This window comes from Gopherus flavomarginatus, chromosome 8 (genome assembly GCF_025201925.1).
Source record: "Gopherus flavomarginatus isolate rGopFla2 chromosome 8, rGopFla2.mat.asm, whole genome shotgun sequence".
NCBI classification, from domain to species: Eukaryota; Metazoa; Chordata; order Testudines; family Testudinidae; genus Gopherus; species Gopherus flavomarginatus.
The window spans coordinates 112,987,793-113,002,173 of NC_066624.1; the positions used below are offsets into that span (position 1 = coordinate 112,987,793).

Genomic DNA, 14,381 nt, shown 5'->3' on the forward strand with positions numbered 1-14,381 from the left:
GTCCAGACCCTTCCTAAAATACATAAAATGAGCCGGAGTTCCTTTAGGGAACTGCCGCGGCTTAGACGTCTGGTTACCCATACAGGAGGACTTCACACACCAATTACACAAGAAGGAAATTCGGGTTCGTCAGAGCGAAGCCCAGTGCAACACACAAAAGGAGCCCACAGGCTACTGCCTCAATCGCCCTTGCTTTCACACTAAGGGTTTTACCCAAGGTGCGGTGCGGCTGCGATTGTGCAGATTCCACTCACTCAGACCGCGGGGACAGGAACCCCTTGGTCGGCTGATCCCCAGACAGACACGGCACCCAGACTCAAACACTCCACAGGGAGGATGGATAGACCCAGAGACAGGACAGTTCTCAGTCCGAACAAAACACAGAAATAATTACCTGACCAGATTCCTGATGTCAGATCCCAGGATCCCTACCAGAACAGAGTGGGAACCAACAGGTTCGATGGCGTAGACTTCACTGTGGTCGTGCGCCTTTCCGCTCTAGTGGGGGACCGCTCGGGCCAAGTGCCCAGGTGCCTGCTGCCATGGTCGTCCTACAAAAATGGTCAGGAATCACACAGCCCCAGTGAAGACGGTTGCCATCTCGGTGGAACCTCCAAATTGTCAAAGTTAGAATCAGGACTCACAATTTGTCAGACCACTCTGTTTATTAGCGCAGCGCTCCGCCAATAACATTCAGAATATGTGAGTGGCCATGCAAGGCCCAAACAGTCTTATTTATACAGATAAAAGAGCGGGAATTAGACAAAGGGACAAAGAAAGCAAAACAGTAAAATTCACCTGGGGCACAGCATGCATATCCTATTTCCTTACTAACTGTTATCGATCTAAGGCTAATACTTCAACAATTGCCCTTAAATGGTGCAATTGTTCTATGTTAATGTCTGTATTCCTTACACCTGGTTGCAACATTCCAACAATTTTGCTTAAAGGTACAGACAGCATTTCTTTAATCCTTTCTATTCTTACAATATAATTCATTCTACTTTCACAACAGCTACATCATTTTAAAATAACAACAAGAGTAAGAATACCTTTGCAAGCATTATTAGAGATGGGCCTGACGTAACCATAGACGTCAAGGCCAGAAGGGAATGTCAGAATCATCTAGGCTTCCCTCCTGCATGTTGCTGGCCACAAAACCTCCCCCCACCCCCCACTCCTGTAATAGGCCCATGACCCCTGGCTGAGCTGCCAAAGTCCTCAAAGCTGTTAAAGATTCTCCATGTAAGCAGGCTCCCTGGCAGCAAAAAGCTGGTAGAATGGCTCTGCATTGTCCCTGTTGCAGCCCTGGCTGGATGGTTCTCAGTGGGGGTTCAGGCTCTGTTGGCTGTCTAAGCCCCCCAGTGGGCCATGTGCAGCTCAAGCAAAAACCGGAGCAGCTGTGAGGCTGCTCTGACGTACTGCAGGGGTGAGCCAAGGCCAGAAAAGCTTTCTTTGGCCTCACCAACTCTGTTCCTGCCCTGAGTGCATCTCAGCCAGGGTGGGTCATTGGGGTCCTGGTTTGGGATCTGAGCTTACCACTTCAGTCTATCACTGTGATGGGCTGAATCAAACACCCGGAACTGTTGGGGTCCAGATTTCCAACCCCCAGGCTTCCAGGAGAGCTCAGAGCAGGCAGGACTTAGGGACACCTTGTGTGACAACACGAGGCAGCAGAGGCTGGGAGCTAGGCAACCAGCGGGTCCGTCTGTGTCCAGCCTCAACAGAGAGCTGAGTTCTGCACGTGCTTTGTCCGAGGGCCACTGCAGACAGGAGCGTTGGCTCTGCTCATTACCAAGGTAAGGCCCTGGCCTGAGCTGCGGCTGAGGATCATGCAGTGCAGCTCGGCAGGGGGCTGCAAAGGTGATGTCCTTTCAGCCACCGAGCGCTCTCCCAGCTAGACCAGACTCCTCTGACTTACCCCAGTGCCAGCGGCCACGGGTCGCTGGGGCAGAGCCACAGAACCTGGGCGGCCTGCGGGGGAAACTGTTGTACTGGCTCTGTGCCACCAGAGCTGGGTTTACGGCCACGTTATGCTTCTGGTGTGTCACGAAGCGACCCTGGCATGGGGAATGTGGGCCCAGAAGTTCAGCCAGGTGTGGGGATTCAGCCAATCCCAGCTCTAGCCATACATCTTTATGGCCTGTTGGTTCCCACTCTGTTCTGGTAGGGATCCTGGGATCTGACATCAGGAATCTGGTCAGGTAATTATTTCTGTGTTTTGTCCGGACTGAGGACTGTCCTGTCTCTGGGTCTATCCGTCCTCCCTGTGGAGTGTTTGAGTCTGGGTGCCGTCTCTGTCTGGGGATCGGCCGACCAAGGGGTTCCTGTCCCCGCGGTCTGAGTGAATGGAATCTACTCCTTTCATGGCCAGCTGCAGCCTTGCCCTGCGCATCTGCACTGCCACTTCCTTCAGAACATATCCTCATTGCTTTCAAACACTGGATTCCTGTAAGCTACCCTGGTTTCCTCCACTGGTATCCCCCTGGACTCTGAGAAGACGGTTTCATTCAGAGGAGGCCAGGCTGAGTCCTGCTCCAGCATCCTTTGCAGCCTCTTGTAATGGCTCTTGGACTGGTACCGGAAGCACTTTTTGAGCAGCATCCAGAGGGCTCTGTTTTCAATGATGGCCTCCTGTGAAAGTAAGGGCCAAGAGTCAACTACTGACAAGCCTAGAGCACGGCTGTCCCCCTTCAAACACAGGACAGGCTCGGCACAAGGAGTGGGAATGCAACTCTTCCACCCTGTCCTGCTGATACACCTCACCGCACAACCCCTGGGCTGCCAGCTTCAAACCCTCAGCTCTAACGCTCCTGCTGCTAGTTACACCCTAGCAACCCTACTTAGCCCAAGGTACTGAGGGCTTCTGGCAATGGGCTGGATGGTGCTTCACTCCACACTGCCTAATGACTGGACGGTAAGAGAGGAGTTCATCTCTCGATGTTCATTCACTCCTGGGTCCCGTGGAGTAGCTGCCAGCAATGGGTGCCAAGCAGGGCCATTGATCCACTAGAATCTGGAGGGGGATCACCAGTGCTGCTAACATGGGCTTCCCAGCAGCCACTGTTGGTACAACATTGGGCTACTGTTGACTTGGGATGAAACTGGAGCAGTGACTTAAAGAGTAAAGGTTCCCGTGATCAAGACCCTGAACCATCCTCTCTGCCCACAGGCAGGTGCATTTCCTTTAAAAACTCTGTATGGCTCCAAGGTGTTGGGAACTCTTCAGTATCAAGTCAGTCTAAATTCAAGCTGCAACTCGCCTCCCTTCCCCACCAGCTTCACTGACCTGCTTCATTGCCGTGTGGCCAGTATGTGGGGGTAAAGGAAAGAGGGTCCAGCATGGAAATAAGCTAGAGCTGTATTGTCTCTACAGAGAAGGAATCTCATGCTTTCTGCATGCACACAATTAATTTCTGCTGCTGTAAACCAGAAGGGATCGCCAGCCTATGAATCATTCACACGAAAAGCTGCCCTGGTAGCTGAGTTGGGGGGTTGCTGGCAGGGCCGGTGCAAGGATGTTTCACGCCTAAGCGAAACTTCCAGCCTGCTCCCTCCACCTCCCCTGCACCCCTGCCCTGAGGCGCCCCCCCCACTTGTGGCAGCTCCCCCCCTCCGCCCTGAGGCACCCCCATTGCGGCAGCTCCCCACCCCCCACCCTCTGCTCTGAGGCACCCCCCAGCCCAGCTCATCCCTGCTCCACACACAAACACGAGCACACTGTGGCTGCTTCACTTCTCCCGCCTGCCAGGCTTACAGCGCCTAAGCTGACTGGCGCTGGAAGCCTGGGAGGCGGGAGAAGTGAAGCAGCCACAGTGTGCTCGGGGAGAAGGTGAGGCGGGGGTGAGCTGCTTCACTTCTCCCGCCTCCCAGGCTTGCAGCTCCAATCAGCTTAGCAAATGTCTCTGCAGCTCATGAAGCTGTTGCTGGACGTGTCCACTGTGGACGAATGAAAAGTTACTCATCAGTAACCACTAGTTGCTTAAGGACATTGCCCCATGCCTACCTCTGGGCACAAGCCACCTTCTGGAGGAACTGGCCCTCTGCGGCTGAGGTCCTCCATGTGGATATGACCATTCAGGTCTGACCTCTCAATGAGAAGTGGGGCCACAGCTGCCTTCCTTCTGCTAATCTGCAGCATTTGAGTGGAAAACTCTGAAGATAAGGAAGAAGATCCAAACCCTTCTCTGGCCTCGAGAGATTGGCCATCATCCAGCAGGAGCAGTGGTCCCAGTGCTGGCAGCTCATCTCAGGAGAAAAGGTGCCGAGGCTGGGATGCAGCAGCCCACTGCCAGGTTTGCACATGTGGATCCCAGTGAGCGCTGCTTTTCTAGATGTTCCCACACTTGGTCGAGCCGGGGCAGAGACCCATGCCATATGGGAGTAATATACAGAGCCAGCACCCTGGGGAAAGCATCCTTCCCCCCAGTACGCACTGTGGAGTTTTGGGAGCCAGTTGGGCTCCCTCTGCAGAAAGAGCGCTGCAGATAAGCTACTGCAAGGAGGGAAGAATGAAATTCTTAGCAGCACAGGAGTCCCCCTATCAGCTCAGACCTTAGTCCCCACATCTGCTGCCTGACATGCCCAGTGCCGGATGCCAGGGATATAGTCCATATAATTAGCTAATTGGGCACTGTGGTGCATAGGATAGGATAGCGGAGGAGCTGGAGGGTGTACACAGTTCCTCTTGACCCCTGTAGTGGTAAATGTACCCCTGAAGCACAAGGATGCTGTGGGCTTCTCCTAGCCGCCCTACCCGAGTGAGACTGTTGGTTATGAACGAGCCCATCTGCAGATACAGCGTTAGGCACTATGAGCCTGTATAGCAGCGAATGCCACCTCCAGTTCCACCATGCAACCGAGTCCTTTTTTTCACCCGTTGTCAAAGCATTCGCCATTAATTCTGCAAGTGACCAGGGAGTGGGGAGCGTTCAGACCCATTTTGCTATTAGGACAATCTTAAAGGTGCGATTAAACACAGGCTCTCACCTCTACAATGAAGGACACAGCGAATGTGACAAGCAGCATTATCACCATGGAGATTCTCCAGAAGATGGGGGTGCACACGAGCTGGGAGAAAGGGAGATGGAAGCCAGTCAGCAATGTGTGTGCACCTGTGAGCATTTGTATGAGCTGACATCATCAGAGCATGGGCTCCTTGTTTGGCTGGACATATCAGCCACTACCTGCTGAGCTGACAGGGGTGAGCTTGGTCTCTAGCATGAAGAAATCCTGATAAAGAAGAACTGAAATAGCCTTTAATCTCATGACTCAGCAGAGAAAATAGAGCTGCAGCTTTGGAACAGGAAATCTAATTTCTCTCTTTCTTTTTTAAAAAGAGCAAGAATGAGAGAGAGGTCATTCCATCTCCGAATCCAGATCCAAACTTCCCAGAGGTTGGGTGTCTTGGAATCTCTGGTTTTGCTTCAACTCATTAGAGGGTTGGAGCCCAGATCCACAGTAGGGATTGGTGCTTTCACCCAGAGTTTGGGTTCCCACGTGTTTCTATTTTTCCTCACCAAAGATTGTGGCTTGATCTATGATGTAAACTAAATCCCTCTCTTCCAAGCAGATTCAAATGACATTGCTGTCATGACCTTTCTTCCCAGAGCCAGTTTTAGTCCATTATAACAGTGATGGTGAGAATATGTTACTGTGGGTATGGAGTCAAGTATCAGAGGGGTAGCCGTGTTAGTCTGGATCTGTAAAAGCAGCAAAGAATCCTGTGGCACCTTACAGACTAACAGACGTTTTGGAGCACGAGCTTTCGTGGGTGCATGTAGTGGAAATTTCCAGGGGCAGGTATATATATGTAAGCAAGCTAGAGATAATGAGGTTAGTTCAATCAGGGAGGATAAGGCCCTGTTCTAGCAGCTGAGGTGTGAAAACGAAGGGAGGAGAAACTGGTTTTGTAGTTGGCAAGCCATTTGACACCATCAGCTCAGGATTAAACAAAGACTGTGAATGGCTTGCCAACTACAAAACCAGTTTCTCCTCCCTTCGTTTTCACACCTCAGCTGCTAGAACAGGGCCTTATCCTCCCTGATTGAACTAACCTCATTATCTCTAGCTTGCTTGCATATATATACCTGCCACTGGAAATTTCCACTACATGCATCTGAAGAAGTGGGTATTCACCCATGAAAGCTCAGGCTCCAAAACATCTGTTAGTCTATAAGGTGCCACAGGATTCTTTGCTGCTTTTGTGAGTATGGAGCTACCTGGGATAACGCTTGCTTTCAAGTGCCAGCTAGTGGCTGATTCTGTCCAGTCACAACATGCTCTGCTTGCTGGGAGTTGCTATGGAGGGAGAGGCATTTGCAGCATGGCTGGTTGGCAAGGAGCAGTGAAATCTCAGGTCTGTTTCCTGCATGTCCCTATTTCCTCATCCAGTTACTGTGGCCCTTACGTTGCTATCTGAACACAAATGCTACTTCAGTGCACTGTAGGCTAGGCCATGGTGGACTCTGGACTGCCCATTAGACTACGACTTTGGTGCTGGTGCAAGGTGCTTGCTGGCAGCCCCAGGGAATGCAGTCCTCTCTCTGCTTGCAGAGCAGGGCCAGCATGGGTGACAGCTCTGCAAGCTTCCACACACCGCCCCCTGCCCCGTGCTCTAACAGCTGCCTCCAGGTGTATCCAGTCCATTCTTGGCCTCTTCCCTGAGACGGCCAGCAAGGGCATCAAGTGAGGTGGGTTTGGCGATGTAGAGACCTCTCCAGTAGGGACTGGACCGAACAATACACATAGGTCTCTATCCAGCTATCAGGTGGCAAGAGTGCCCAGATCCAAGCTGGTTTCAGTCTGGCAATGTAGAGGTGACCGAATGCATATCCCCAGACCCCCAGAAACTGTTCAGTCCTTCTCATCTGACTCAAACCTACTTTAAACTTAACTGGGCTTCCGACTTACTAGAACACCCAGTGAGACGCTGTGCAGGCTGTCAGATGTGATCCTACTGCCGACTGTTAATGAAATACAGTACGGAGTGGTGTTGTAACCATGTCAGTCCCAGGATTTTAGAGGGACAAGGTGGGGGTTGTAATATCTGTTACTGGACCAACTTCTGTTGGTGAGAGGGACAAGCTTTCGACCTTCCCTCACCCAGGCCCGAGGAAGAGCTCTTCTCAAGCTCAAAAGCCTTTCTCCCTCTCCCCAACAGAAGCTGGTCCAATAAAAGATATTCCCTCCCCCACTCGGACTCTCTAATGAAATACAGGGTTAGAGCACAGAGAACACATCCCGACGTGATACTTACATCCAGCCGTGAGTAGAGACCGTCAATGTCAGCAAACACAAAGAAGACACAGATGCCCAGCTGGACCACTAGCACCAGTACAAATATATCTAAGGGACAAGAGCAGGCAGGTGAAACTATGTGGTTCTGAGTGTCCGCAGCTGCTCACATGTACTCCTGAGCACCTTCCCCCACCATTTACCAGGCCATGCAGGACAAAACTTCCATGACATTGTGAAGAGTCTGGAGCAAAAGGAAAATAAACCGAGTGAAAAAACCCCAGCATGGGTCAGTCAAGGACACACATGTGAGGCTGAGACAAGCCTTGTATGTATAGATTTTAAGGCCAGAAGGGACCATTGTGATCTAATCTGACCTCCTGCATCACAGAGGCCAGAGAAACTCACCAGTGATTCCTGGATCAAGCCTGGTAACTTGTGCTTCCGTCTCTTAGAAAGAAATCTGGAGTGAAATCCTGCCCCTGTTGAAGTCAATGGAAGTTTTGCCATTGACTTTCATGGGACCCAGGATATCACTTCTGATCTTGAATAAAGACCGCAAGTGACAGAGAATCTATCACATCCCTAGGTAAGGTATTCTAGAGGGGAATTACTCGCCTTGTTATAGTGTGCCCCTTATTTCTAGTCTGAATGGCTCTATCGTCAGCTTCCAGCTGCTTCGCTTTTGTGTGCTGGACTGAGAAACCCTCTGCTGTCAGAAATCTCTCCATGCAGGTACTTGCAGTCACGATGAGGTCACCTCTTAACCATCTCAAAGAAATGTGATGCTCATGCCTATCCCCGCCAGTGCCCCTAATAAAGAGCCAGACACGCAGTCCTCACTCTGGGCTAATTCAACCCTAAACCAAGGAAAATTCCAAGACAGTTTTGCATGACTGGGAATGTTAGGACTGGTCCCTCAGAAAGGGTAATCAGCTCAACGAACACCTCCCATTGCAGCTGTTGGGGCTGGACCCGCTGAGCATTTCCTGGTGGAATCTCACAGATGTGAGGAAGGGAGAGCTGTGCTGCAAGGCGAAGGTCTAGACAGCTTCCTAGGTTTTCTTCATTTCTGACTTCTGGTTGGGCCTTGTGAGCGGCAGGCTGGGGGCTCGGGCGTGATTTCCCCTGGGTGGGCACCAGAGGCCATCAGAGCACAATCCCAGACAGAGCCAGAGACGACTTCCTTTTCAGTTTGTCTTTGTGGGATGTATTTTGGGGCCAGGCAGTGAGTTAACAGGCAGTCAGCTCTGGATTCTCATTGCTACTCTGGCCCTTGACTGGGTGATGGAGCCATTGAAAATGTTCTGGTTTTGGTTTAGTTTTCCTTTGCGATGGGCTCAGACTGAAGCCCTGAATCCTAATCCTCTCAGACATTGGTCGATCAGCGTGCTGCAGGGGGCACAGACCTGCTTAGTGATACCCAAAGCAAAGGCTGGTGGGTAGCCGGTATTTTAATTCTGGTTCTTCTCTTCTTGACATATGTCTGATCCACGTTAGCCGTGGAAAGGCTGCCCACCCCACCAGCCAACCAGACACCAAATACTATTTGTTTGTCGTTTGTTTCATACCAGTTCAGGGGAGCTGATAAACAGGCTGCCCTTTTCTAGATTCCCCTCTTACTGAAATGTGCCCCAGTCACCAGCTCAGACCCTGAGCATCACAGATCCACAAAGTTCGGGGCAAATTCTGAGAGGTGCTCAGCTCCAGAAACCATTGGAGCCATGCGTCTCAGTCAGTTAGATGCTTTTGAAAAATTGTTGGGCCCCTATTTTTGAAAATGTTGGCCAACAAAGTTTTTGCCAAGGTGTTTCCTAGTGAGCTGGCTTTCTCTGGCTCTGAGCCAGGCCATGCTCTGCCTGTCACACGAAATCAGTGCACTGTACTCACAGTTCGTGTACACAGGCTGCCGGAAAGGCTTTCCCTTGGAGAACACCAGTGCTACCAGGAGGCAGTTGATGGTGCTGAGGAGCCACACTGTGGTGTTTTCATAGCTCTTGTAGCCATTGTCCACCCCCTCTCTGACACCTGCATTCTCCATCCGGGGGAAGCCGATGGTGGCAGCGGAGGAAGAATTCTCCACATGGCTTTTATTCTCGCTGAGGCAGGCACTGTCAAAGAGGAGGCCCTGTGGTCAGTAATGACAGCTGGCATGGCTGTAGCAGCCTCCAGCTGGGACTCCCAGAGCCTTGTCAGTCACTAATGAATGGGCCTCTGGCAGCTCTGAGAGGGAGGTACATTTTGTTATCCCTGCTTTACAGATGAGGAAACTGAGGCAGGGAGAGGGGAACTGAGCTGCCCAACAGTGAGGCAGTGGCAGAGGTGGCACTAGATTCCCCAGTCTCCTGACACTCAGAGCCTGTGCGTAAATCACTAGACCATACCTCCCCTTCCCAGGTCTTTGCTATCAGTTGTAATGGTACCCCAGCGGCATATTAACATGTACATGGAACCAAACAGGAACCTGTGCAGCAGTAACTGTTGCCCCAGATACTCTCCTTTTGCTATCAGAAATTGCACCCAAGTGATCTGGAGTTCCTGGATGATGCGTAACACTAGGGCCAATGACTCGCTCAAGGAAAACCCCGGCCTGTCTACACCAGTCTCCTCAATGTGGCAGCCAAAGCAGAGTCACGCAGAGTGAGTCTGAGCACTGTGATGCACATCCTCAGGTGTTCACCCTCCCCTGGCCCCACCTGGCCTAGCAGTCCCTATGCTCTGGGAGCTCACGCTCTGCTCTCTCCTGCTCGACCATCCTGCTGTGAGTTCAGCAGAAGCTGTATTACATGTAATCACTCCTTTGGGGCCTGTCAGTAGCTACATGCACACCAGCCCCACTGTGCCTGGAGTCCCGTACCTGGGGCTTACCTGTAGATGTTCTGCTGAGCATACCAGGGCTGCTTCTGGACTGTCACAAAGCCAAAAACCTGCATGCACAGGCTAAACAGGATGTTCAGGACCACGGACAGCAGCAAGGGTGGTGAGATCAGCTGGCTTGGAGGCCTGTATGGGACCAGCTTTGGGTAGGCACCGTTCAAACTCACTTGTAAAAGAAGAATGGGGTGGTTTTTTTACTAGTACATCCAAGATACCAGCAGCTTGACACTATATTATCAGCCATTTAGGGTTAATTAACAGCATCTGACCTCTGTGAAGTATTTGGAACCCTCCCAAGCCTGCTGTTCCCCTCATGTGCACGCTTCAGGGGGGTTACTCCTGATTTACCCTAGCATCAGGAAGGGGTACAGCTCAGTGGAATATCCTGATGCAACGGTGCCAAGCAGCGGGTTCATAGCATGGGAGCTCTTATCAGGCACCAAAAGTCATGGCTGGCACTTTTAAGGCTGATGTAATCGAAGTCTTTCCCCAGCTCTCTGAACCCCACCATGTGCAGAGCGCTGCTGTCTGCCTTCACACGCACACAGAAAGCACTGCAGGCGTAGCACCCCTCTCTTTACTCTCCGTGTGCTTAGAGCTCCCCAGCGATTTACTCTTGTCTGTCTCAAACTTGTCTTTCTCTTTTCCCGTCTTTCTTCTCTAGTACTGGTTCCCACCTTCCACCAGCAGTGCCCAGCTTTCTCCTCCACTGCTTCTGACATCTAGCACGTCCTTATTGCATGTCTCTGCCCTGAGCTTCCTTTCCACCTCAAGTTTCTCTGCACGATTCACTGTTTTCTCTCGCCCATAAGAAATTCTCCCAGTTACTGAGACTCACTCCAGACCTGGCTGCCTATCAGCCCAGCACCAAGGATTTCCCATCTGCTCACAACCCTTTTCTCTTATTGTGCGGTAAGCCCTCTCTGCTGATTTAAGTATACTGTACTCGCTGCAGGGTAACTTTCTTATTCTTTTTCAGTGTGCAGGATTATACACTTCCAGAGAGGAGGAAATTAGCTGCGATCTATTCTCACATCTACACAAAAGGTGATTATGGTGCTTACTTGTTATACCAATTACAGTGGTAATAGCCAGATCTTGGAATAAAAATTGGTAATTCCCAAAGGAGTTTAGTTGCTGAAAGGAGAAACAAAAAGAAAACACAAATCAGACATTTGCTGTAGGGTTGTTTGTTTCATCTTCATAAACCCCAGTGTTTATAAACCTCAGTGTTTCCATGGGACTAATACTCTGCAGTTTGTTCTGAAAGCCTTGGGAATGCTATTCAGGCAGATGATGTGTACCATGACTGACAATCCTTCCAACGGAGGCACTGCCACAGAGCTTGCACTAAACACAATCGTTTTGTGCCTGGTCATTGTGCAGGCTAATGATCCTTCCAGCTCATTCAAAAATATGAAGAGAGACTGATCTGAAGGGGCATGTTCTTTTCTTGATGCCAGATGATTTCTGAATGCAAATCCTTCCTCACTAAATGGGAAGGCTCCATCCAAAGGCAATTCAGAGTGCTCTGGCATTTTTAGCTAAAGCACTTTTTAACAGCTGAAAAGTTTCCCTGTGCTCGTCTGCCAAAGAACCTCTCTCCTCTCCTGCAGCCCCCCCTTTGCAAGCAATCCCTCAGCCTCTTCTCATCCTCCATCACTTGTGCACATGCCTTTGCCTGAGATAGCATGCTGCACCTTGCCTTCTGTGTGTGCATTTGTCTGGCCCTGCTTTGGGCCTGGCCCTTCTCCCCCTGAAGTCAATGGCAAAAGTCACTCCACTTTACAGATGGGGAGACTGAGGCACAGAGCAGTTCAGCAACTTGCCATGGGTCACACAAGGAGTCTGTGGCTCAGCTGGGAAAAGAAACCAGCTCTCCTGGCTGTGTCTTAGCCATTAGACCCTCCTCCCCCTCTACGAGAGCAGCGGCCTGCCTCAGTTCTAACTGACAAACTCCTGGTCCCAGAACCATACCCAGTAAAGCAGGAGAACACCAAGATACTGGATGGTGCTGTACAGTGCCATGTACTTAAACATGCAGAATGAAGTGACGAGAGCAGCGCGACCTTGCCTGTGTATGGAAGAGAAAAGATTATAATGATTAGCGGACGGGGGAGGGTGGGGTGCAGCTTTCCCCAGTCTTTTGAAAGTCGGGTTGAAAAGTGGTGCATGAGTTATGAGATGATGAATCCCCGACGAATTATCATCTGGGCCTGTACTTTTGAATCTGAATTTTGTAGCAATGAATTCCTTTGCTGAAATGCTGCTATGCAGCAGTTGGAAGTGACCCTGCTAACCTCGACTCATGGGAGTAGTCCTGATGCCGTTCGCCCCACACACTGGCTAGCTAATGTTTATAAAGTGCATTGAAAATGTGGAGTGTGCTGGGGGGGTTGAGAGTTCTCAGTAAGGCAACAATACACCAGGGGGCTCTTCCCTGAGCTTTTCAAATCACTGGAGGAACATGGCTGTCTCAGCTATGTGAAATCAGGGCCCTGACCTTCCGACAGTGAAACCCTGTAGCTCATGGAGTTCAAGGCAAACAAAGCAGAGGAGTGTTCTGGGAGGCAGCAAGTCTATTCGTTAGAGCAGTACCCTAGCAGTCAGGACTCCTGGGTTCTATTCCCAACTTTCCTACTAGCTCACTATGTTGTGTAGATACAAATCTTGTCTCTTTAAGCTGTGGTAGGTGGGTTGTTGGGAACAGCTCTAGGCAGAAGCTCTACAATAAAACAGTAGAGAAAGAAGTGCTAAGGATAACACTGTTTTTCTTGTTCAGATAAAGTTTCTTGTTCAGTGTTGGAAGAAAGTGACTGGTTCTGTGATTCTTGACCATTGTCACATGACGTGTGTAGCCTTGGGCAACTAAATTAGGGTCCAGTCCTGCTTTCCTTTGCTTCAACAGGAGCAGGATCTAGTCCATAACTTCCGTACCCTGGTTTGCCAATCAGTAAAATGGGGATAATGTTATTTCCCTACCTCGCGGGGCATTGCAAGGGTTCATTATGAGTTTTGAGATCCTCAGGGGATGGCACCGCAAGGTGTTATTTTATTAGCTGTTTCACAGTCCGGCAGGGCCCGGTGATGGAGGACACTATAGCAGTGCCCAGATTTCTCACAACGGACGTGTGTCTCTTTCTATAGCTCTTTCTTCTTCCTATTTCCCTGGCACTGAAACCCTTCTTAGCCAAATGAGCCACAAGTGTGGCAGGCCTCCCCCTTTGCAGCTGTGAAGAAATGAATAGTCCTTGTACTGAAAGCTGTTCTCTTAGACAGGAGCAGTGCAAAGCGCATCCTCAGGGCCCTGGAGTTTACTGTATGTTCTGCAATGATGGGAAAGCCCAGCTGTAACGTGGGATAGGAACCAATTTCTCTGCTATAGCAGTGCGCTAAGAGCCTGCGCTCACCTGATCAGCTCGGGCACACACTCTATGCTGGGGGTTCGAGACGTGAAATGTGAAGCCACCGACGCCTCCTGCTCTGACAACGATATCCCAGCGTGGGCCATTTTCAAAGCCTGAAATGCACATCCCTGGTCAATACCCTCCTGCTGGCAATGCACACTGACTGGCCAGCCAGCCCACCAATCAACACCATCCGTGTACTCCACGGGGCCACCGGGAGCCAGATAGTGCCACCCCAGAAGTGCACAATACAGGCTGCCGATGGGGCATGGCCAGTCCCTCTGGGAGATGCTCTAACGCATCTCCTTAGTCCCCTCCTATGGCATGTCAGCTATATCTTCCAGCTACCTTCCCTGGCAGACCCCAGGGCATAGGCGTGGGAATTAGGGATGTGGGGGGTGCTGCCGGCCCCGTTCGACTGAGGTCTTAGTTGCCGCCTGGCACACCCCGGGTTTCGGCTACCGGCCCCATGTGCCCGGAGGCCCAGCCTCACTCTGGGATGGGGGGAGTGGATAGGGGTAAGGGGGCTGGCTTTCAGCATCCCCACTATTAAAAATGTTCCAGTGCCACTTCCCCCCGGCAAGGTGTCAGTGTAAACTGCTACTCTCTGCTGGGGGGTGGATCGCTCTTGGGGGCAGCTGCTCCCACTGGCACAGGGCTCTATATGGACTGAGGCAGGGAATAGTCCAACCCAGGGCCTGTATAGGCAGAAGATAAGAGCTCTTTGTTATCCGCTACCTACACTGAACAGCAGCCTCTTAAACTGCACTGTTAAAGGGTGTGTTACAAAGACTGGACTGTCCCCACCGGACAATGTTCCTCATCCCCGATCTTCTGTTCCCAATCATTTAAAAACCCCGC

At 51.0% G+C, this 14,381-nt stretch overlaps 1 protein-coding gene across 6 annotated transcripts in view; it reads right to left on the reverse strand.

The window, feature by feature from the left end:
• Positions 1-2,361: 2,361 nt before the first annotated feature.
• The window catches only part of LOC127056279 (probable cation-transporting ATPase 13A4), a 76,088-nt gene continuing 64,068 nt past the window's right edge, over positions 2,362-14,381 (reverse strand). For 3 of the 6 annotated variants that reach the window (XM_050963865.1, XM_050963863.1, XM_050963866.1), the window contains exons 23-30: positions 13,524-13,633; positions 12,091-12,187; positions 11,178-11,250; positions 10,105-10,279; positions 9,127-9,347; positions 7,259-7,347; positions 4,990-5,070; positions 2,362-2,634 (exon numbers count right to left, since the gene is read on the reverse strand). In XM_050963865.1, coding sequence (XP_050819822.1) covers positions 2,413-2,634; positions 4,990-5,070; positions 7,259-7,347; positions 9,127-9,347; positions 10,105-10,279; positions 11,178-11,250; positions 12,091-12,187; positions 13,524-13,633 — 1,068 coding nt within the window. In that variant the 3' untranslated portion in view covers positions 2,362-2,412. Of the gene's footprint in view, positions 2,635-4,756; positions 4,904-4,989; positions 5,071-7,258; positions 7,348-7,393; positions 7,481-9,126; positions 9,365-10,104; positions 10,280-11,177; positions 11,251-12,090; positions 12,188-13,523; positions 13,634-14,381 lie in introns of those variants that run through there. The other 3 variants (XR_007775769.1, XR_007775770.1, XR_007775771.1) reach the window with 3 other exon arrangements.